The 25,850-nt window shown below is 35.5% G+C and overlaps 2 protein-coding genes across 2 annotated transcripts in view; one reads left to right on the forward strand and one right to left on the reverse strand.

The window, feature by feature from the left end:
- LOC134661768 (E3 ubiquitin-protein ligase MYCBP2) overlaps positions 1–25,850 on the forward strand; it is an 82,353-nt gene that overhangs the window by 27,530 nt on the left and 28,973 nt on the right. The window lies entirely within an intron of this gene.
- LOC134661766 (uncharacterized) lies at positions 8,819–25,078 on the reverse strand. Its single transcript, XM_063517950.1, has 5 exons — positions 24,847–25,078; positions 17,724–17,976; positions 13,364–13,536; positions 12,072–12,364; positions 8,819–11,047 (listed from the first exon to the last, which is right to left on the reverse strand). Exons 1-5 carry the CDS (start codon positions 25,006–25,008, stop codon positions 9,451–9,453), a joined length of 2,478 nt encoding a protein of 825 aa, XP_063374020.1. The 5' UTR covers positions 25,009–25,078; the 3' UTR covers positions 8,819–9,450.

The raw sequence follows: 25,850 nt of genomic DNA on the forward strand, positions 1-25,850 counted from the left end.
AGCTCATCCACGTAAACTAAAATATTTTTTGTTAATATTTCATACCTACTTACTTAATGAGAGACTTGAGGGTTAGAGACTAATTATGTATTGGTCACAGGAGAGCTGAGCGGCAGGTAGCCTGTTCAGAAGCCTGATGTTTTGTATTGCACGCTACAGATGTAGTGCATAATTATTTTCAATCGCATTTTTAGGGCAACGCACGGACGTGTCTTGTAATTTCAGTCAGTCTCGGTACAAAAAGTACAGCAGTTGATTGAAGTAATATCATGACAAATACGAACGATTCCGAGAAAATACGATGAAAACATTTATCACTATATCTGTAACTACCCTTTGATACTGTCTTTTGTCCAATGTTTACAAGGTGCAATTGCTATCGCATATTTTACCGGATTCGATTACCAAATGTTATGATATGAGTCGTTTAAAAACAATTTAGGATGCAGTTATTCTTATCTCTGATCTCTGTCTTTTACCTTTGTTATTGTCATGACATAATAATAATGGAAGTTGTGCCAAAGGTTATCATTATCACTGTTATCTGAGGAGTAGATAACTTTTAGTGACTTCTTTGCTCATTAAAATAACGATATTTTTTCATAAAAACGATTTCAACGGTTTATCGTTTTAGCTCTATAAATTATTTACGATTTAAGATAACAAAATTGTTATCCAATTTCGGCATACTTTTAGGGTTCTGTAGTAATAATACTCTGTGTAATAATTAAGAAAACTATACTTCCTAATATAGTTTTCTTGATTGTACTTACTGGTATCTATAGTTTTCTTGATTATTCTTGATAACTATGCATACCAACGGTCACTTAAGAATCAGTCTTTAGAAATAAAAACACTAATAAATTGTGTTGTACAAATGAACACAATACGGAACCCTTAGAGCTCGAGGCAATAATACAGTACCTAAATTTATACATTTAGCGTTAGCGTCAAATCCTGTTCTGATTTTTTACAGACTTATTTAAGATGTTGGCCCAATAAATAATCCAAGTTTGTGACCTCGAGCGCCGAACGCAACTTTGTCAAAAATCTAAAAAACCGCGAACATCACGGGTATTTTTTAGTTTTGGGCGATTCTAACCCTAAAGGACTAGTTTTTTATAGTATTATCCTTAGACGTTCTTAAAGAAGACTAAATTTGCTACAAATACGAGATTATAACTGTCTCTGTAGATTGAACAGTTTCCGAGATAAAGGCTTTCAAAATTATGATTTTTTTGAAATTGAGTTCGTATGCTAAGTGATTGCAGTGAGTATGCACTTTTGCCTCAGGCGATGCCGCTTGGCGTGATTGTTCCTAAGGTCAAACAAAGCTGATTTGGGCCAGTAGCCACGAGATCGTACCGTGCCTACCCCCCAAAACAGGAGGGAAAAGGTCGGATCCCCAGGTCCAATCTTTGCTATATTTCTTCCTACTCTTAGCAACTAGGGCAAGTTATACATATATCATTTTCATATAATTTAGGACTTCTTTTGTTGTTGATTTCTTTTGTTCGAAATATCAATGAAACAAAATAAATATATCTAATATATATTTATTTTGTTTAAAGCAATGTTTGTAAAAAACAAGTCCCATAAAAAATTAAAAGCTCCTAACTTTGATAATATTAAAAAATATATATATATGGGCATAGCGGTGGTTAATATACATCGAATTCCATAATGTCAATATCCAGAGAGAAAAATATGGACTATTTTTGTATGGAAGAGCGGCCGTCCCCTTTCCTCCTAATTCCCTTCATCCCTCCCTTTTCCTAATTATTGCAGAATTAATCGTATATCCATCTTTGAATCGATAAATTATATCATTTCATACTCGTATTGTGGCTCTACCCTCAATGGTGAACCTGCCCGGCAAGATATAGTTACTCTAGTTAAACTAACTAGGTACATATCTTCAAACTTCCAGATGTTTCAGTTATAGTAGTTAATTATATGTATAGTAAACTATGTGGGTTAATACGTGAAAATCTCAAACATCCCAGGTAAGTATCAGTCACGGTGAGTCTGCGTAGTTACAGATCTTAAAATACATAAATATTTATTATTCTCAGACGGTCCTAGTTTATTCTCAATCGACGCCGAGTGCATAGTTGTGTTGCGTTTATGAGTGCACCGGACGTTGTATTTTTGACTTCGCTCCATCCACGGCGCGGTTGGCCACTCAGTGACCGAATCCAAAATCTTTAGCTATATTTGATTCTACGTAAATATGTAAACGTAGCCTTCACCGAGTTTGTATCATGATGTGCTCTGTCATAATAACTAGAAGGCTTACGCAATTGTTTACTTAATCATACAAGTATTGACATTTAATCCAATGAAGTTTTTAAGTATTCGCGAACATACGAGTATAATACTTATTTCACCGATCAGCCTTAACAATTTCTATGATTTTTCATCTATCAGGTCACTAAAATAGATATCCCTTTTTCATTATGTTGAAGGTCGCCGGTTCGAACTCTGGGTCGTACCAGCGAGTTTATTTTAACGTATATTCGAAATATAATTTAATATTTTACGGTGAAGCGAAACATCGTGAGGAAATCGGAGTCCAAATCAGGTGTAAATAGTATCCTCTCTGGTTGGAAACTTTTGCAGGAACACATGGATTCCCCTGATTTTTATCTCTTCCCGAGATGTTGTATTTTCTGTATTTAGGTGTGCAATAAGAAGTATTTGTATGGTATTGATTTCGCTTTCGTAAAAACGTTTATGATAATTCTCGGGATTAGGTTGCGGAGTGGACCCAGGCTCCCACTATCATGTCATAAAAATATACTTATGCATTGTTGGTTTCGTAAAAGTTACGATTGTTATGAATTATGAAGGATTTAAAAAACAAATCGGTTGGAAAAGTCCTCTAATCTAAAGCTGAAAGGATTCTCACTGCAATCGACGCACGACATTTGAATTCCGACATTACGGCCGATAGCGCATGTTTGTCCCCTTTACGTGCCGCGTTATCAATAAACAATAGTGGACTGCTGGTATTATTAGTAGAGTATATATGTAGCTAGGTTTGAGCCGATAGCTACAATACTTACAATAGAGTGCTATGATATGATCATAGAACTAACCGTGCCGTGAAATAATAGAATCAGTAGGCGATCTTCTCCAAATGTTTGTCGTACATACCAGTAAGAGTTTATAAGCTTATAAGTATTTATTTCATTAGGTGACAAAAACATGATATAACGTGACAATGCTTTTATCGAAACAGACGGATTTTTTATACATTTTTTCTACTCCCGTACCTTTATTTGTCATTTAAAAGGTCGTACACACACCTTTAAACCCCTATGTTATAGTTGTCAAGACAAGTCTTTAGTCTATTCCCCAAAAAAGTATTTGTGCATACACGCAGTATCTTTTTGGTACTTTTACGATACTTCGTGTAATCACCACTTAAAAAATATTGTATGAAATACATTGTTGCCAACCTAATTTTAATTGTCATCTCTGACAGATGAGTACTATGTGCATTGCTGCCAATTTACAAAATATTCATTAGGTTCTATAGTAGAAACAATAAAATTGCTTCAGAAGTCAGAAACGCGAATGTGACACCCGTAATATAGCAAGATCACAAGATAGACTACGAACACCGCTTAGCGTTGCTTGTTAGTCTCCATAGGCTACTGTGGCCAAAATCTAAAATTGTAATTTAACTAAGAGCAAGAACCAGGGCCTCATGAGTTACAAGAAGGTGTCGCTGACCAACCGGCCGTGGGGCGCGGGGCGCGGTTGGCCAAAATCGAGAAAAAAATAATATCCAAAATTGTAATTTATAGTTGGTCAAACCAATTTGTCAGTAAATAGGAACAAAAAAGCTATTTTTATCCTTTTCTTTTGGGTGCTAGTACTAGTGTAAGACAAAGATAGTATGATTATCTCTGTCTATGTTAGAAATAAGACAGTCCTTTGACACACTATAACTAAAGGCCCATTTACACGATACAAGATTCTTGAACAAGAATCGGCAATAATTGTATGCAAGTTTTGCCGTTCAATAATTGAATTCAAGAATTGAATCAAAGTGTTTACACATGAGCAATAACCAAAATCTTGAATGCAATTATTGCATACAATTCTTGATAGGCAATATTCTTGACCGTATTTCGTTTACACCAAAGACATTTATTGAACGGCAATAATTGCATGCAAGTCTTGACAGGTCTAAACTTCAAGTTGAATCAAGTATGATGTATTGAAGCCATATTGAAGCAAGAATTGAACCGATTTGCATTGGCAGATTTTCATTCAATATTGAACGTTCTTTGTGGGTGGTAAAACTGATAAAATAAGCAAAAATAATTTTAAATTAGGTAGTTCGGAGGTACTTAATTAAATTCATAGAAATTTATAGAATTCATCAATGTTTGTGGGACACAGAGAATAAAAAATTTAAAAACCGCGAGGCTCGCGGGGCTGCTTTTGCAGCTTTTTCTAAAGAATTTGGGGTAGAAGGTTTTGGTCCCAAAGAAATAACGAATAAACTTAAGGGCATAAGAACGCAATATCAAGCTGAAAAGAAGAAAGTGAAGGATTCAATGGGAACTGGATCTATTAGCAGTGCTGATGTTTATAAGCCATATTAATAACTTGTGTGGTACAATTTGATGGACGCATTTTTAACGCTTCTTTTGTTACGTTTTTCTAACAGTCTTTCTCGTAACACAGTTGCTACTATAGCAGCGATAAGGAACACACCTTCGCGTACGGAATTCATGCCGAAAATAAAATATGGATTGGCACTTCTTGTATTCAATTAACTGCACTAGACTTCGTTTACACGTATGCCAGTATTGAATTCAAGTTGCTACTTGAATACAAGAATGTCACGTATGTTTAGATAGTGCAAGTTTTTTGTTGCCTCAATGTTATTGTATTGAATGTTCAAGAATCTTGTATCGTGTAAATGGGCCTTAAGAGCAAGTACCAGGGCCTCATGAGTTACAAGAAGGTGTCGCTGACCAACCGGCCGTGGGGCGCGGGGCGCGGTGGCCGGGTTTGGTTTGTTTACCTACATATATGTCCTATATGATTCCACTTGTTAAGTGTTATTTTTGTTGAATGAAACATTTTTCTTATATTTTCAATTTTTTTTCAAAGTAGGTGCTTGGTCGTAGAAAAAGTATTGTATGCAACGTTGTTTAACTGAGTCAAAAAATACTCGTGGCGTCTTTATTAACAATTTTCGGCTTCGCCTCAAATTGTTACTCACGCCACTCGCCTTTTTTGACCCCTCTTAAACAACGGTTGCATAAAATACTATTAATCGCTACATATTATAAAACGAAGTCCCCCGCCGCGTATTTCCAAATATCATAACCGACAATATTTTGCTTCTGGCCGCTAAGCCAGAGCCCGTGAGAGAGTTTTATTCTAAGCCTAATAGCATCATACGCAGACGTTTCTGCATGTAAAAATTGAAAATATTTAATATTTATATTCGAATTCATAAAACTTTGTTTAGAATTATCGTGCAATTCAAATTGCAGTGCTCCAGTTTCAGTTTCATGCGCATTAATGAATGAATACTGTAGATGGAGACAACGGTTTACTAATGAATGGGCCAAAAACGTTTCCCAAAGTATCACATCCCAAACTATGTTTCCCAAATTATCATTTCCCAAAAAAATGTTTGGCAAAACAACTTATCGCAATTTTTCAGTTAGCAATAGTCTTTTTTGGCAAGTTATTGTTTAGCAAATAATTACTTGGTCAAGTTTCATTTTACCAAGTATTATTTAGTCAAATGTATCATTAAGCATAACTTACATGTCCCAAAATATTACATGGCATACAATTTACATACCAATAGAGGGCCTGCAGTATTTTTATTTGTGCTTTCATTTGAAATACTTTATCATTTTGGTTATGTTTTACACAAACGGATGTAATTTGTTGAACCGTGAACATATCTGCAATAATATTTTAGAATTATATAAGGACCTAAAATAAAAATTAAGGAATTAAGATTCAGTAATCAATGGGATTGGCCGGTCAAAGTATTTAGCAGATGGCGCCAGCATAGATTGCTCCGTCAATCCCTAGAATTGTGTCAAATTCTTGTTTTTTATATAGAATTTTATGCCCTAGATGCCAGCCCTTTAAGCCAAATCTCATAGAACTCAACTAGAGAAGGGGCAAGCCCCGGCAAGCTATGATGGTGCCATCTATGCAAACCATTGACAGTTGCCAATCCCATTCAGTGTAGTGTAACTGGTAAAGCGGTATCCAGACGGGATGATCAAATCGATCGATTTGATCAGAAATGAAATCGACTTGATTTTGACATTTTGATGATTAAAAATTTAATAAACATAGTAATTTTGTTGGTACTGCATTGTACCTACTATAACTTAATTTATGAAGATTACCCCCAATCTGCATTACACAGAACTGTGATTTTTTTGTATTATTTCCAGTCAGAATCACGAGCTCTTTTGACCCTAATACGAGTAAAAAGTGGTCCCAAAATTTCATACAAATGCACCAAAAACTTGTGGACATTTTTTCTCAGTAAGAATGGAGAAAGCTACTGATACTGAGTAGAAATATTATATAAATTCAAAATTCTAACAGAACGAATTTAGGTTCAAATTTAAATAGAGATGCCTATTTGCCAAATTTGCGAAGTGACAATTTGAGCAAACATCTTTTTGGAATATAATATTAGCCAATAAAAAACGTTTGCTAAATAAGTTTTTGTACTAATAACATTTGACAAAGTAAAATCATGCCAAATGATAATTTGACCAAATAAGTTATATGCGAAGTGTAACTTTGCTAAAGGTTCCTTTGGGAAATGAAACTATTGCGATAAGTTTGTTGGGAAGTGAAATTTGGCGAAATGTATTTGGGCCAAACGGAAGTACACCGGAGACAACACATGTGTCAAATTATGTCGCGTTTTAAAGTCTATTTTTTTATTCGGTAGACTAAAATGACATTTCATAGTATGAAATGACATTTTATGTTCATACTATGAACTGTCATTTCAGTCTACCGAATAAAAAAATAGACTTTATGTATAAGTATTATCACCATTATGTATGACCTTAACGGTGTATTAACTACATATAAATATAAACATAATTTAATGGTTTTATATAGTAGTTTATGCAACAGTGATATAATAAGGGTTCTTAAAATTCAAGGGTCGAAGTTACAAAACGAGACGTAGTCGAGTTTTGTAAAAAAAGACCCGAGAATTTTAAGAACCAATTATGAGCTGTTGCATACATTACTTTTTCTATGACAGCTGCAGCAAAAAAAAAAAAAAAGTTATTATTAAAAAAAAAGAGTTATTATTAAAAAAAAAGAGTTATTATTTAAAAAAAATTGAGTTATTATTTTAAAAAAAAAGAGTTATTATTGTAAATGAAAACATACCTCTTTCAATCAAGATGATCGGAACTTGTATCTTTAAAAAAAATAAAGCAGTTGTATTATACTCATAAGATGACTGCTAGCAGTCATCTTATGAGCCTATAGACAAAGCATTCAAATGACATTGCTTTAGATATCACTGTCAGTCATTTAATTGACACATTTAAGTGCTGCAGTAGAAAAAAATAATAATGACACCTGCACATTCAACATTTATTTCATAATAACATCCATAATATTATTTAAGCTCCATTTATTTCACAAAATTCACAGTCATTATTCTAATGATTATTACAATATGGAAGTAGGCGTGTTTGGCGTTTTCTAAAAAGTACATCGAATATACATGACGTGTGTCGTAATAAGTAATAGTATATGTACCTATATTATTTATGTTGGCCTAATTATTATCTTATATACATTTTATCGAGAGTATATGTATCGTTATATAATAATATTATTTAATTTAAGTGGATCCGCACAGGTCATTTCTCATTCAATGTTTTTGCAGATTGGTGGCGTATAGGTACGCAAAATAAATTATGTTGTAAACTAAGTTCATTCCATTTTGTAAATACTTACTAGTATATAAAAACTAGTACATTTTTATTGAATATATGTATGTCATATTTTTGTGTATGACTTTTGTTATAAATCAATAACGTTATTAACAAAATAATATAATTTAAAAAAAATTGTATGGAAATCAGACCGTCAGGATCCACTTTAATGGAACTCTTCAACGTGATAATATGATTGTAGGTACAATTCTGAAACTATTGATAAACTGAATGTACGGTCTTAATTTACGTATGTACACAATTCGACTAACAATATGATATCAATCGACTTTTCAATATATCTTTTCAAATCATTCATTACTTGTTACATTTACTTAAGTTACAATCATGGAAATGCACTTTAGCCTACATAGGGTATAGTAGTGCTTCACGTACAATAATGGACCATTAATGGAATCACCTCGGTGTATATCTACATACATCAAAGCAAGTCACTAACCTTAGGGACGAAACAAGTAGGCCTCTTAAACGTAATTCAATAATTTATAAAATATTTTGTTTATGGCAACAGTGTATATGTATCACGTCTACAATTAAAGATAGTAAGCATTATTTTTAGTTAACTGCGAGTGATAAATTGACATATTATTAAAATAAAATATACAAACAATGTTATCACTTCGTTTTGGACCAGAATAGGTGTCCAGAGTAAGACATTTTAAAATACGTATCTACACGTATCAATGGACATATTTTCACAGCTTTTTAAAGGGCTAATACAGCTGACCTAGTGATTCCTTGTTACTCTTAAATGGCTAAGATTATCTTGCCTACTACGTATGTATTTAGTACACAGTGAAAGTGATATATGGGGTTTCTTTAAAAAGGTAACCTATTTTCGATTATTGACAAGGGCATATCTAATTTGTTTCTTATGGCAGTAATGTCTTATTAGTAACTGAGAATAACTTACCTCTTGTTTGAAAACGTCACATATGGTATGGTGGTTAGTTATAGTAGCCCACTGAGCCGGTATTTTGGCCGCTACACTGAACACTTATTTTATTGGCTTATAAACATTAGCATAGGCATCATACAGCCAAGGTGGCATCCATACTATACAGTATTGGTAGCTATAATAAATCCTTATAGCATAACCAACTTCAGAACATAGATTCGTGACAGAGCCTTATCTTAATAATTGATTAGTCTTAATATAATTATATACAAATAAACATACGACCATGTCTGGCACGACTTATTTGCATGGCCTTGAAATAATTACAATTAAACAAAATTAATATCACAGGCAAAGAATCGCATAAACTTTGGCGAGCACGTACTTTTAGTCGTAAGTGTTCCACGCTTAACTCGTCACGCACGGATCCAGACTCCAGTAGAAGTCCATATGTTGGGGAGCAAATTGGAGCTGCTGCTGCAGCTGAATAGAGCGGCGGTCTGTGCGGGCCGCGTCCGTGTTCACCGGCATCGACAGCTCCTCGTCCAGCCCTCACCCATGTTTGTAAGACGTACCCTCGCCGGGGTCTAAACTTATGGGCTTCTCGGGCAGTGGTCGATTGATCATTTTTCCAGATGAGTTGGATGCTGTTGACTTGTTTGATTTTATAGTGGATGAGTGTTGTGGACTACTTGCCGAGTTGTTTGAGGATTTACTCGGAGAAGCGGTGGGTGCCGTTGAATGTATTTTTTCGCGAACAGCTCGTAGATACGGTCCGCGAGGTACAGCTTGCTCACCGACAACATCAGGCATGACACCCAATAACGACTTTTTATCCTTGTCGCAATTGGCAATTTCGGCATATAAATGAACCGCAAAATCTTTAGGTTCGAAATATTCGTGAGCTAGCGCTGTCTGCCTGTTATATGGAGAAAGAGGTGTTAATTTATCTAGTGAAGGCGTCCTTGTACCGACACTGATCATCTGTTTCTTGTTTTTGCCAATCCTTGGTGTAGTATTTTGGAATGGCAGTTCGTATATGTTTTCATCAACAGGCATCGAGGTTGGCGTGTTAGTATTGCAACTCTCTTCCACTTTGATTAATTCATATAAATGCTCTATCATTTCTCGAGCTTCAACATAGTTTTCAGGATCTTCTAATTTCTCTTTTAAAGTTTCTAAAAGCTCCTTCGTCAGTTCTTCTGGTAATGTTTGCGTGCTTTTGTCTTCTACAGGTAGCAATTGTTCTGTGTACATGTCGGGAAGAGTAGTCTCCTGAATTAAATCTTGCGCTCGAGGTTCGTTTAGTCGATGGCGTTCGGAATATTCGTTTACTGATAATTGGGAAATGGAACCCGCGTTGTCAAGTCCAGAGTTCATACCGCAGGCACAGAATCTATCGCAAAAGGTTCCACATGACGAGTTTGAAGATATCAGAAAATTTTTCACTGTAACACAGTACCCTTTTCGCCTCATCCATCTTATAAAGCTTACAAACATTGCAATTATTGCACATCCCAAAGCGGTAACTATAACTATGCCGATCACTTTTTTATCTCTATCACTCAAACCACTTTGACTGTTACTTTTGTGAGGAAACCTGGGATTTTTAATTTCAACAGCATTTCCTTCTTTTTTACTCCTATATTGCTCACATTTAATGCTAGGGTCTTTATTACAAACGCTATCCAAAAATTTCTTGATTAACATATTTTGTTCCGGCTCGTTGAAACATCGAGCAAAAAATTCATCGACGGTACAGTAACTCTGCGGAATAAACGCATCTCCTGTGCTCACATCCAGCACTTTCACAAGCCATGGAGTTATGTTACAATGGCATGGTGTACCGAAGTAATTGTTTTTATAGACTACATTTTGGGCAGAATTAGCGTAAGCATGGCCGATAAACATCAGACTCTCGGCGTTTGCTGTCTCTATTTCATTTTCAGAAAACACCAGTTCTTTTACAGATGCGCTTGTAGCCACTACAGCATGTGTGGGTAGTTCGTCGAAACTGTTACGTTCCATTTGAATTTTGTTCCAGGAAGAAATAACGAAGCCTTTTTCCATGATTTTGTTAAATTTGCTGTCCTGAATGACGACCGCAACAATAGTAGCGTTTATGGCCCCCGTGTCGATAATTTCAAATCTGGAATATAAGCAGACTATGGTAAGAAATGAGACACATTTAAGACAAATTTAAGTAAATCGATAAATATTGAAAAGTCAGATCTACTTGGTAATGAAAATTACTAACACATCGTAACAATCTTAAGTTAAAATTCAAACTAGACGGTGTTTTTAACAAGCTTTTATTAGGTCGACCTGTATGTAACTATGTAATGGAATCTAAGGTAACTAATTTAACCATCTTCCAAGGATCGTAGCGTCATGAAAATTGGTAGCTGTATGTAGTTCTGATGACAATACAATAATATGGTACTGTCGAACTGATCTGATGATAGAGACAGGAGGTGGCCATAGGAACTCTCGACCTGTATGTAACTAACATGTAATGGAATCTAAGGTAACTAATTTAACCATCTTCCAAGGATCGTAGCGTCATGAAAATTGGCAGCTGTATGTAGTTCTGATGACAATACAATAATATGGTACTGTCGAACTGATCTGATGATGGAGACAGGAGGTGGCCAGGAACTCTGTGACGAAACAACGCAACCTAATTGTGTTAGGGGTTTTTAGAATTGTCTCGATGAGTATTAGTTGTCTGTCGTAAGAAAAGTACAGTCAGCGATAAAAGCTTGTGCCAAAAACTTATTTTAAAGTTGTTTGATTTCAAGGGTACATTCCTGAAGTAACTTAAATTACTTAAGTATCTTTCTAAGTTACTCCATTTTTGAAATAATCAATGATTTATTTTATCTTATAAGGCCCAAATGAACGTGTACACTTGCCTCAGGGCTTGTTTACATATTAATTAGTGTTTAGTGTGAGTTTATGCATTTGCTACTAAACCCAAGTAAGTACTATCTCGGACGATCGATGTTGGAAATTATATTGATATGTCAAAGTTTTCAATCGTTTGGTCATAGCATGCCCATGTTACAACAACGCTATTAATTAGTAATCATGAACAATGTTTTAGCGAATAAGTCATCTATATGAACAACCGTTATCGCATCTATCTTAGAACAATGATCCCAAAGCCTTACCTTGTATGAGAAATATTCAGGCTAGCGACAGCTGATAGGAGAGCTTTTGTTGCTATTTGATGTATTTTGCACCCGTAGAAGTGAAGGTTGTTGATGAGCGAGTTTTGGGCAAAGGCATTGCTTTCTATAAGAGCAAATGAGCAATTGACCGCCAACACTGTGTTATAAGTGTTTGCTGAAAATGATCTGGTCTTCAACGCGCGAACTTCAATGCCCTCCATAGTAATCCCAGCAGCTGATGACCCGAATGCCTCTTCAGGAAACTCTGGTATTGTAAGGTTTTTTAACTCGATCTGGAAAACAAAAAAATTGGTCTTCTTATATACCTGTCAATACACGAAGTTTTTTTTAAAGTCCGTTAATTTCAAGGGTGCATTGCTTAAATTAAGTGACTTTCTCAAAGAAACCAGTATGCTTGTTAACTCTATTTTGGAGATAATTAATATTTTTTTTATCTGATAAGGCCCCTACAAGCGTGCACACTTGCCTTAGGGCCTGTTTAAATATTGATTAATGTTTAGTATGAATAATTAAATTTGGTACTAAACGCAACCTACTATCTTGGACGATCGATATTCAAAATGTCATTGATATGTCAAAGTTTTCAGTTGTTTGTTGGTTTTAAATATCACGTCCGTGACAACAACGCTGTTGCTACTCTTGACGAAAAAAAAAATTAACTAAGCCGTTCAGTTTGCTTAAATGTACTTAGCTATACCCCAAAGTTAACAAAATAAAAAAAATAAAAACATTTTTCTATTCTATTCTTTTATTATAATATAATAATCATTCAAAAAACGGACAAGTGCAAGTCGGACTCGCCCACCGAAGGTTCCGTACAAATTTAACTTATATTTTATTTTTACAAGTAGGTATTAGTTTAGGTCCATCGTTCGTCTGTCTGTCAAGGCCCTTTATTTCGGGAATATGTGGAGGTATCGAGTTGAAAACCATATACTCAGGTCTACGGTCCCTTGAAGCTGTGAAAAAATCAAACTTCTAAGTTAGGTAACGTAAAAAAAAGATACTACCGTTTATACCGCAAAAAACTTATATTTCGACACTTTCAAGGGAATTAAAAATTATAGTCAATCATATCAACTTTTATTACTAGTTTTAGTAATAAAAGTTTTTATGATGTTTGACTCAGTATCATTCTGAATATCAAGCGTAGGTATAGACACTAGATATACTTGTAAACATTACCTACCAACTCGCTAAACTGGCTTTGCGTGTCATAACATTCGCAGTAAGACGCTCAGGTACTGATTACGCTTAATAAGCATACTAACCGTCATTCCCGGCCCATGTTCTCCAACGTTGGCCGCTGAGCGGTCGAGCTTAAAGGCTCTAGAGTCCAGTTGTAGTTGTCGAACGTTAGAAATACTCATGGTCAGCAGCCAGGAAAATGCAGCTCCTTCCAGTTTAACGTAGTCGCAATCTCTGATGGACACCGAAAGCGGCCCTGCAACGAAAAATGATACATTAAAGTAAATATCATTAAGTCCTAATTATCTGTGACCAATGTTTCTTTAAATGGGGTTTAATTTTATATAAGTGGATGATAGAAAAAATCGCGATAGACACGACGAAGCATAAAATAAAATAATTCCATTCCTACAATCATGATTGGTAGGGTATTTAACTTTATCTGTTTATTTATTGCTCCTAAAGCATATTGCTCCTATAGTATAAATATATTCGAGTATGTATGTACCTATATATAGTTGTTAAAAAAATACTAATTTAGATTTATATCTAGATGAATGTCACATGATAGGTTAATTGGCGAGAAATGTAAATGCATTGTTTCTATTGTCTTTGACACATTCTCACTTTTGTATTTGGTTTCGTTCGCCCTATGAGTCATTATCGTGTAAAACACGAATGCCGAGTCGGGGAAACGTATATTTTTAGACAGCAATCCGCGGACGGACGGACGCGGCTGCCGGCTACCTAGCCGCTCAAACATGTCCCCGATTTGGAATTAAAGTAAATTCAGATCACGGCTGCACATCACAACTTGAAACGTGAAATATTACTTTTATGCGTTGAACATATCACTATTTTGGATACATATACTTATGCCGCTAATATAAGATAAGGGTTCTAATTAACTATAAGTACTATAACAATAACAAAGTTCACTTTACTTGCATGCATTGCACAGTCCTTTAAACAATAATAGTTTATTTAGTCAATCATGATAATATTGATGCCTCGAATAGATTTTTTCTAAAGAAACGTCAGTATTTGCTTGGCCTCAATTATCGCATTATCTTTAGATTTTCTGTTTGAGGTCAGCTTTTGTTGTATATATATAGCATAATGTTTCATGCTTCCGAAACAAATGATTTATGAAAGCTTATAGAGTCTATGCGGAAAGAGAAGAGTCGTGGAATGTAAGGAAGCCCACACATTTCACGACTCTTATCTTTCCGCACAGACTCTAGTAATAATCGAAAAGTTGCCGAATTCTTTTACTGACACCAAAATTAAAAGTCGTGAATTTATAAAGCTTCGACTTAAAAGAAGGAGGTTTTATATTCTATTTTATTGCAGTTTTTGCTCAATACTCTTAATATTAATTAATGAATTAACTTTAAATTTTATTCCAACAAAAAGAATGTGTTAGATATTTTAGGCAGTTGCCTGAATAACGACGCCACTGATAGCATTTACTTTTATCACCTTTAAGCACTAGCTCTAAGAGCCAACAACGGCGCCAAAGGTAAGAAACAATAGGTGCTTTCATGTCTACATGAAATATTGAAATAGGTACTTTATAGTATAATATACCTATAGATATCATATAATTATCAAAAATTAAAATATGCTGAAGATTACAGGAAAATTATAAATAATTCTACTTCTATCTTCTATTTATTCTTATAAACCTAAAAGCTATATGCATGCCAAGTTTCGTGCTTTCTGCCGGATAGGACCATAGTTGAGGCTAAAAAGCCGCACTACAAGTAGGTTATTTAAATAAGTTCATTTAATTTTTATATTAGTGATCATCAATTGCATTGTTTGCTTTAACAGCAGTTCTCGTTCACACCGGAACAGACTATCGTATCGGCATTGGCTGAGAGCTTCGATTGACCAAGGCCATTGGCTATTGACTGCGTCCTAATTTTCTACACCAATGATAGCAGAGAGTTAAATAAAACCTGAAGCCATTCATGAATTTAACTTGACATGGAGAATAATTTAGATGACTTCCCAATCGATAGGCATTTAGCATACCATATTTAGATTACATTCTTGAACCAGAAAAGTAACTCATGCCGAATATATTTATTTATATAGGTACTAATAGAAGGGTTTGTTATTTAAGGAATTTGTAAACGAATAGGAGAGGTACACCCAGCTGCAAAAGTGCATCGCTACTTCACCAATGAATTACGTTTATTTATAATGTGCCCATGAAATAATGTACCTATTTACTATTTCCAACAGAGGTTCATGTCAGACATGTTATTACTGCTATAACTGTTAGGGTCATACACATTTTAGAAATAGGTCATTTCTGTGGACGACTCTACTGGTACATACATATTTATCCCGTTTTTCTTATTTGAGTCTGAAGTACCTACTGAAAGAATGTATTTCGCTTGGTAAAAAATGTATGGTGTAGCGTAAAAATCAGCATGAATGTCAGTTACCTGATGGTCACTGTTTTCGAGAGAATCGAATTTTCAGACATATTTTATGAATTAATAAGTATTTAACTCTAGCTAAGGTTTTTCTTAAAATAAAATCATCAGAACAGCTGTTGATGTACCCACTGCTGTTAGATTATAATGAAAAAAAAAAACTTCATTATCTGCTATCGCAATGGTTATCTTATTGTTTTAACTTAATAAGGAATTAAGTCAGTGTTGTGCTTTATTTGTGTGTCGGAATGATGCGGAGTGCGTCACAACGAAGCATCTGCCATCACAACGCACATGTCGACTCCGAATCGGCGACAGTATTCACTTCATCGAATATGTTACGTACGTCGGTGAAACGTAATGCATTCTACGTATTGACAGAGATAGACCAGGGGTTTACCTACGCAGTCTAAGCTCGTTATGCGGAATAATGTAATTCACGCGTTATCCAACTCCGCGTCGGCTGCTCTCGTTAAATGTAACTAAGGAGTAAGGTTTAGCGTGTTTCCTCGGGCTCAGCACGGTTCCATTTTTACCCGACTACGGCAACGCAAAAGGAGGGTTATGATTTTGACCGGTATGTTTATAAACTATCACTACGCCCGTCACTTTCGCACTTACATTACTTGTTAGAACGTGACAGGCATGGTGACAAACGATAAAAATGCGACCGTGCTACCTAGGGCAGGGGATGAAAACACATTACTTATTGTGATCACCGATCACGATTACTATTTATTCACGGATATTTTTTCATTGCGACATTAGTGTACCTTAAATATGTAATATCTGGGAGACCGAGCTTTGCTCGGAAAACATATAAAAACTCAAAAATGCCCGATTTCCCAGAGATAAGACCTAGCTAGATCGATTTTTCGCCCCCGAAAACCCCCATAAAGTAAATTTCATCGAAATCGTTAGAGCCGTTTCCGAGATATATATGTCACCGTAAAATTGTAAACACTCGTCATATTATAATCTCGCTAGTTACATTATAAACTGACGGTAGGGAGATTATAATCTAACCTAACCTACGTTAGATAATAAACTAACGGGTTTACAATCTTACGGTGACATATATATATAAATAAATATATATAGGTATAAATAAATATTCAAGAATTGCTCGTTTAAAGGCAAGGTATTAGATAGATATAGTAAATGCGATAATTAATTAGGAATCAGAAACGGAAACACGTAATCTAATAGTGCAATCCTGTCACGCATACGCTTGTTAAACAGCTGCAAAGCCAACGTCCTGGTAGCGGCTACCTTTCAATTGGAACCTTTTGGATACCATATCACACACCCAAATCACAATAGCGTAGCTAGCATACTAAACAGCCTTACCCCTAGAACTCTACGTATCATTTGAACTTAGCTATAGCACATGTGAAAATATCTTCGCTGGGCAATTATTCAGATACGGCGACGCGAGAGCAAAACTCGCATTAGCAAATGTATCGCTATACTAAATTTTGTTATAAATAGGTAGTCAGCATCAAATAGATAGTGACGGCCAAAGTGGCCAAGTATATCGTAACACACTCTTTTACCATAGAAATAAGGATGTGTGCCGATATACCTATTTGGCCACTTTTGCCGACACTATTTTGTTATTGTTTGTGAAGTGTTCGGGCTCAGGGCTTTAACCGCGAAAATCGAAGTTCGCAAATTGCAGGCATTTTTCTCGATCACACTAATTACGCCTTTATTGGAGTAAAAGAGAAACCTCCCTGCAATTTCGGTTTTCGCGTTAGCCCCTCAGGTACAATTCGCATTTTCGTCAAATGGAAGATAGGTTAACGACGAATGTGCTTCTAAATTATTATAAGTACTTTGCGTGTTATACCTATACACTCGTACCTACTTTTATATAGGTACTTAGGTTAAGTTTAATCTTACATTGTATTTTTTTGATGCGGACTGTACAGTCAAATTATTATCACAGAAATTTCGCTTTGCATAGTTACGTCAATCATGTTATAGTTACCTTTGATGTTACTGAAGGTGCTTTCCTCTATACGCAGAGTGTCGCTCTTCTCAATTTCAAGGTACACGCTGATGACGTTGAGATTAATGGCTGCGAACTTCCTCATCAGCACGACTCTATTACCAGATAGGTAAATATGCCTCGCATCTTGTAGTTTTGCCAAGGAGTTAGCGCCAAACAGGACACTTTCTGCTCCCGTCACTATGAGGTCAGTCGTGGATTCGGGCAAATCTCCTTCCAAAATATCTATTGTCTGAAAAAAAAAGAGTTGCTGTTATACATTATGTACTTCAGAATTTGGTCATCCATAAATATATAAAATTTGATAAAGTGCATTTGAGATCTTCCACATTAATTTAATCAATTTGGTCAACGATATGAATGACACTATGATTATATCCGTCTCTCGACTACATCCCGACTAGCGCTATTTTCAAGAGGATGTTGGATGTGAAGTCTTTATAATCTTATGAACAAAATGTGGTATCCATCGAGTGTATTCCCATTTGTCCCTGCCCCACGTGATCGCCGCCGTACACGAGGCGGAGACAAATGGGAATACACCGTCCATCGTCGGATGTGCAATCCATCTTGCTGAACATGAAATCGTAGAATGTAGATTTTGTTTATAAAACACTTTAGTCACGTTATGGTATGAGTAACTTTATAATAACGCCTATTCTACTACATACGCCTATTATAACAATACCCATGTTTGTGTTTAGCATGAACCTGTAAATGTAAAGGGTGTTAGTACTGTTAGTCAACGCTGTCTGCTTCACAAAAGGTCCTTTGTGTTCTGATGTTGATAATAAAAATATGGTACATGTAGAGGTTTATTAAGTCCATTAACTTTCTCTATGAACACTGAAATTATTGCGATATTTCATCTAATACCTTGTTCAATAAAATGAAATAAATTTAAAGCTTATTCTTATTTGGTAGAATCAACACTTAATAGCAGAGCGAGAGCTAGTCGTAAATAAGGGCTACAAACGGATACGGGCAAGTGATTGAATTAATGGTACTCCTATAAGTACGCTTAGAGGGGATACGACCGAACCAAAGCTAAACTCACGGAAACTCTTCAATTTAACTTATTATTATACATAGGTTCGAGCTGCTGAGGTGAAAACAAAATTATCTATTATTATAAAATATACACAGATTAGATACGTCATTATTAAAAACATCCTTTAAGTACTTCGTCGGCGCATCGAGTTGCCTCGCCCGAAATGTGATGTTTCACAGCCTGTTATCGGATAATATAAGGTCAATAGTTCCTTGCACATTAGAGACAAGCTCATTTTGTTACGTGAATAGCTAGAAAGGACATTGATACTGATGAATTATGCCGTATTGTATTGTACATCGCTGTTATCTTGTCGTCTGGGTTCACGTTTGTGTAAATGATAACAAAACTAAAGCGGATACGTTTAGCTTCTTAAAAAGTGTTGTATTTTGTAGAAATTAACGTAACATCAAAATGTTAATAAAAAATATTATGAGTGTAAGTGTATTATATAATTATTATCCCATTCATTATCGCAAAAAAAAAAAAAGTAAATGCCTTACTACAGAATTAATCATTTAACTTTCGTGTAAGTTCATGGTATCATTGATATCCGAATAACCGTGTCATTATTCAAAAACATGGTGTAATGTAAGATATAACTTACTTTTAAGATACATGCCTATACACAACAGCTTAGTGAGTATGATGCAACAGTTTCATTCACCGAACGCCGATTAACTTCAGATTGCCAACTTTTTGGTACTCGGCGAATACTGACTCAGAATCTGGTTTGAGCACTTACGTTTTGCAAATATAGGCCAGCCGAGACTTTTACGGTATCGGAAGGGCATGATATTGATGAATGCAACGCCGTACAGTCTTACGTTTATTGCTGAATATGGAACATAAAATAAATGCACTTATTAAAAAAAGTAATAAATAACGGTTTGATCGTTTTTCGAACTAGTAGAGAATAAATACATATCATATTTATCATCGAACAAACGGATAATGGCGAAAGACCAAATCTCTTTCTAAAATAGTTATCAACAAAATCACGGCCTTTCGAAATACAACGGCAGGCGAATCGAAGGCTTTAAGGCGAATTAGTTTTAAAATACATAAGGTCTTTGCCCAGCAGCGGGACACTAAAATAGGCTAACAAAAAAAACAAGCAACAACAGTTGTACTCCGGGAGTGCCGATAGAAGTGAAAACTCACCTCACTATGTTACCGACGCCCGGTAACACGATACATACGTTTAGCGGAGGTATTCTATTTATTTATTATATTTATATATTATTATCATTCTCAAATAAGATCACACTTTTTTATTGCCATGTTTATTTACATACTGCCATGACAACGTCAAATTATTTGAACATAGGTAAAGAGTCTTGAAAAGGAGTCCGCAACATAAATGTTATTTGACATTGAGTTTTTCTTTATTTATTTAAATGCCATTTAAATTATGAGTGGCCATCTAAACCTTACGCCCCTTACGGTCACGTGATCGCCTTACGCTGTCTCGAGTTTATCATTTTATCCCCACCTCAAAAAGTGCCCAGCGCCGCTAAAGAAGTTTTCACTTCAAAAAAAGTATCACCTGAACACGAAGAACGATTTGATATTTCACGTCATCTAATTTGGTTTAATTTAATTCGGCTAATAAAAACAAAAACCACAAACTAATATTATAAATAATTTAACCTGTTATGCACCATCGTATATAAGTAAGTCATCCTAATAGTTTTGCAAATTATACGGAAATATTTATCGAGACATTTCTTTAACCGAAACTAATGACAGCTGCCAGCAAACAATGGGTCGTGATCTATTTCGTGCCTAGTAGTTGGACATTTAGAAAACTAGGTGTACCAGGCGGATGTACAGTACAATACCCAGTGATTTCGATTGGCTGTGATAGGGCATAAGTCAATTGAAACAATGGCTGGGTGCGTTCGAGACATTGCTAACTGCAAAATATTTTAAAGATACCGACTCGTACATACTTATAATCCATACCTGAATCCAATCTATAGCCACATGTTTATTATTATCCTTTACTTATATATTTACGTACGTAAGTAAATTAAGTATGGAAGTTAGAATATTCAATATGTTAAATCAGATAGTAAGTAAACTACTGAAACATGATCTAGTGCAGATACTTAATTAACTTAATAAAATTAATTATATATTTTTTTACTTCGCCTTTTGTATGTTTTACTGAGAAATAATTTAAGCAGTTTTGCCTGAACCAGAATAACAAATTTAATAAAAATAAACTCTCTTAAGCGAAACTATTGTTTTCTGTCTGCTAAGGCAAAATCAGGGTTTGCTGGTAATATACCTAGATTAGAGCAGTATAATGTTAGCTAGTCTTTGTGCTTCTTCAGGGTTGTTAGTCCCCGTAGTCAAAATTTACCTTAAAATAAAAACAAAAAAAACAGTATGACTTATTATTCTTATTAAGGCCCAGGGTATCCGAATATATTATTAGAAAACAACTTTTCACATCACCGCGATTCGTCATTGTCATAAATTATATCAGCAACAAGTTTGTATAATAAGACACAAGAACGAGGCTTGTCCACGGCCGGTGTATGTTAAACACGTGACATCTATTGGCCGTAGTAGGCTGTATTACGCTGTCATAAAGGCCGCAAACGAAACAAGACGATTTCAACAACATATTCCTATAACTACCGAGAGCCGGTGTGCTACTTCCATTATGTCCGCAGTAATGTTCGTCTCGACTCGTCTGATGTGAACGAGATAATTGCTGTCGTATTACTTATAGGAAATAACTGTAATAGAACATTGTATCGAAACGACCTAGCCTTACTAATACGGGACTGATTGTGTTACCTATTAGTATACCTACAGACCAACAAACCAGCAATAGGCTTAATAGGAATTTATGCAATGCCTACATGACCACAAACTAATTAGCGTTTTGGACTTGAACATTACGTAACACATTTTATGACGTGCAGTTGCAGACACCTAGTCACCATAGAATACAAAAATTATGTACGTTATACATCGTTGTAACTAAATCGTTATTACCGTAATAATTATTCTCAGTATGTATATACTTTTCCTATAATAGGTAGGGTTGCCTTCAACTAATAGTTACATGATATTAGCTTCCCATGCATGGAATTCACTTGAATCTGGATGTATGTATACAAGTAGCTGCGAAACCTATAGAAATATATCTAATACTGCAAACTAGTGTAAACTAATAATACATTGATTGTTATCTATAGGGCCTAGTCCTTGCCTCTTACCCAGCTACCATTAAACTACTAAATGAATACGAGTATGTTAGGTACCTACTTAGTTGGTCTTAGTGTGTACAGTAAAACAAAAAATATGTAAGCTACGAATGGGTACAAAGTCAACCAATATCGTAGATAGATACATACAAGTAGTACTTGTTTACCTAAACCATAGAAACTCTAAGCAGAATTTCGTGATGTGTGTTTATTGGTTCTAGTGAGATAGGATTTTAGGAGTATCGTGGTAGAGGGTGCGCTCGTCGCAGGAAGCGATCTCTCATTACGTTTTTTTATGGAGTGTTCGTTGATCTCGCGCAGCTCGGCTCCTACATGTTGTTCTTTCTCGAAACGCGCAGAGACTGATCATTTCTTATGATTGGGATTTTATTCAAGCTATATACTGTTATTTTTTTCAACGCATTACGTCATTTGAGCGTCTGATTTCGTAATTATGGCGATTCTAAGAACTATAAAATGTGATTTGTTAGTCCGTACAAATGAATCATCTGCATTTATTTTGTTTAATTTGATACTAGCGTACACAAAGACGCGGTCTCATTATTATTATGTCTATAATGTGAGTCAGTTGCATCCTTCTTCGAACTTCATCTCTGATCTCGGTATAGGTAAACAACAAGTAACATTACTCCGTCCCACCCACCTGACCCACCCCTTTGTTTTGTTTTGTCCGAGCGACAGGTGCGTCTAAATGCTTCGTCTTGACTTGACTCGCAGCGATATGTAACTTAATTGTAGGTTGTAACCTATATATTATTGTAGATATTTGGAAAACACTGAATTACCCATCAATAAGTCCTACACGTAGGCCGTGTGGTCCATGGCATATGTAGCACACAGTAACTCAACCAGGACAATAATAACGATAGTACGAGTAATTAACTTCCGGCTTTGTGATCGGGGGACTTACTACTCGTATCTGCAGTGAGTGCCCAACAAACGTGCTTACCTAACTTTTCTGTGACCGAATTATTTATTACGTAACTACCTATACGAAAATTGCACAAAAAATTTAAGATTGGATGTCTTAAAATGTTTGCGTGTCGAGCCTAGAAGTCAGTAACACTTAGGTTCTTTACTTTATGGGAGGAAATATATCAGTGATACCTACATCCAAAACTTTGAGTCATACTGTTTAAACTATTGTCTTTAGTAGTACAATCATTTAAATTTAATGTTTATTTTTAAATTATCCTTTATGTGTAATGCTTTCTATATTTCGTGGCTAACACGCATATTGTTTGTCTGACAAACAAAACATTTACGTATGTCTTTCAGATTATTGTTTCTAAAAAGCCAACACGTTTCTCTTATATTGTAACACGTCAAGTTTGAATCGTTTTTATCCTTATGCAATTTAATAAGTAAAATCATGAAACGTTATTAGTGGTTCCGTGGTTGTTCCTAACAATATACCTATTATCATTTAATTTAGTATTCTACTATGTCTGGCTGGGTAAATAAATAGGTCATGTATATTTCTGTTTTCCTCTTTGCAATTGGAATCAACACCAGTGAATGATTAATTTATTATTATTGGTTACTTTGTATCTATGTATAGGCCCAATTAATGAATGGTCAGATTTTGAGTCAGCAGAAAATAAATGCCATATTTTTGTTTCGTTGCCGGTGATGGCTTAACGTTAACACGGTGACTGATACCACTATCGGCGCCCTATATCTCCTCCAGTAAAATGTGCCAAGTGCAACGGTATTTGGAACGGCATGCGTACATATTTATCTCTAATGCTGAATACATTTACTCATTTGAACTCATTAGCTAATGTCCATCGATAATAACTGACCACAATAATTACTTACTAAAATGTATTTTCAACGATGTTTCAAAATTGACGAAACAGACAGTATAGTCTCCGTGGCTCACCACAAATAGCACGTTTGCGATTCTAAATCGGACGCTGTGTATGTTGAGTAGATGCTTGTAGTGCGATTCATTCTGCTTTCTCTTATCTGCACATGCCATGAGTATAATCTATTTTAAATTTGGCAAAACGTGACCGCTGTGACGTAGGGAAGACAAAAAACGACTTAATACTAATCGTACGAGATTTACTATTCAAATCTTATTATCATATCAGTTTACACAACACAGTGGAAGTATGCAAGTATGCATACGTTGATATTCTGGTTAAAACGGTTGCTCTCTTGTCGGGGCAGGGCAGGTAGTGACCATTGTTTACAACGGTTTTTGTTTAGTTTTGTGGCCTTCACTGGAATGGATTGGTGTTTATGTGCTTGTTTGGTATTTGTACAATGCAATTCATCAAATTATAAATTGATTATTTGTAAATAGTAAACACCTTTTTTTCAGCCTTATATTATAACAGTTTTCCTTACAGAATATATGATATGTCACCAACCGGTTTACGTGCTAAGTTATTTTTACATGTTGGGGGTTTAACACAGTACAGTGAAGAGAAAACTAGTATATCCTTCCAATACCTAATAGAAGCGGACGATAAGACTTAAGTTACGGGATACTTAGAAGCTTTGACTGGTAAATGACGAAAGCTTCCTATTCCTAAGTACACTCATACTGTACTCGACAGTAAATTTATTAAAAGCTTTTTAATAAGTATTTAACTCACTGATATGTACATTTATCACTAGTTTATAACTAATTCATAAGGCCCACTTGCACCATCCCACTAACCTGGGGTTATGCGTTTAAACCGTTTACTCAGTGTCAACTTGTACTGGTAACCATGGAAACACCAGGTTTAACTGGTTAACCCCGGGTTAGTGGAATGGTGCAAGTGGGCCTAAGAGATATAGTAGGTACCTGATCACGGGGCACCGTGCAGTTGACAATAGTCCATGACGGGTGAGCAGCTGGGACACACTCGCAGAAAGTTTTGTACCGGTTACACAGTCCGAGTGAAGTGTCCGCACACACAAGTGAGTCAAACGCCACGAGCACCAACAACGCGTACAGTCGCGACATGGTGCCGCGGCGAGCGCGACCGACCGCGCTTGACGACCGACATGCACAGACTGTGATCCGCACCGCCGACCGGCTGGCTGTCTCAACGCTCTAGTGATGCCATTTGTTAACAACACCCCACATTTATCGACATCGATGATGTGTTTTACCTATTACTAATTATACACTAACTCACGTTAAATGATAGCGCTATGCCGAATCGACGTAATCGCGAACAGGTGTTAATTGGTTAATTTGGTTGACGCCAATTCAAACTAATGGTGTAGGTTTACTGACTTGTACGAATACGAATAGGTAATATTTTTTTATGTACAGAAAAGCTCAGTATGATAAAAAAAATAAGCAATTTTAATATTTTTTGCGTGACAAAGGAAGACCCAGATTATACTACCCCAGTCGTAACGATGGACCACATTGAATAGCTATGCGAGTTGTGAATTAAAAGCATTAAAAATAAAATTTTCAGAAAAACAATATTAGCACAAACATATTAAGCGTAACAGGCTTATTATACTAATTTTTACTTCTGTATGCTAACGACTATTAATGAACAGCTCACATCGCTGCTATATAACATAACAAATTATAATATTGCTGCTGTATTACAAAATCGCTAGATAAATGACAATATTAATTTATGCAGTGTGCAAAAATAAGCTACCCCAATCAAGTAACAGAATATAATAAAAAATTATACAAAAGTTTATCAATGACTTATCGATAACAAGCTAGCCGTCAACCGTTCACAGCACATTACTTGAAGTTGAAACACAAAGTAGAGGTCGACGTGTGTTGCGTTCACACTGGCAGCCCTGATGCACTTTAAAACTTTGCTCCTGCCG

This window comes from Cydia amplana, chromosome Z (genome assembly GCF_948474715.1).
Source record: "Cydia amplana chromosome Z, ilCydAmpl1.1, whole genome shotgun sequence".
Taxonomy (NCBI): Eukaryota; Metazoa; Arthropoda; class Insecta; order Lepidoptera; family Tortricidae; genus Cydia; species Cydia amplana.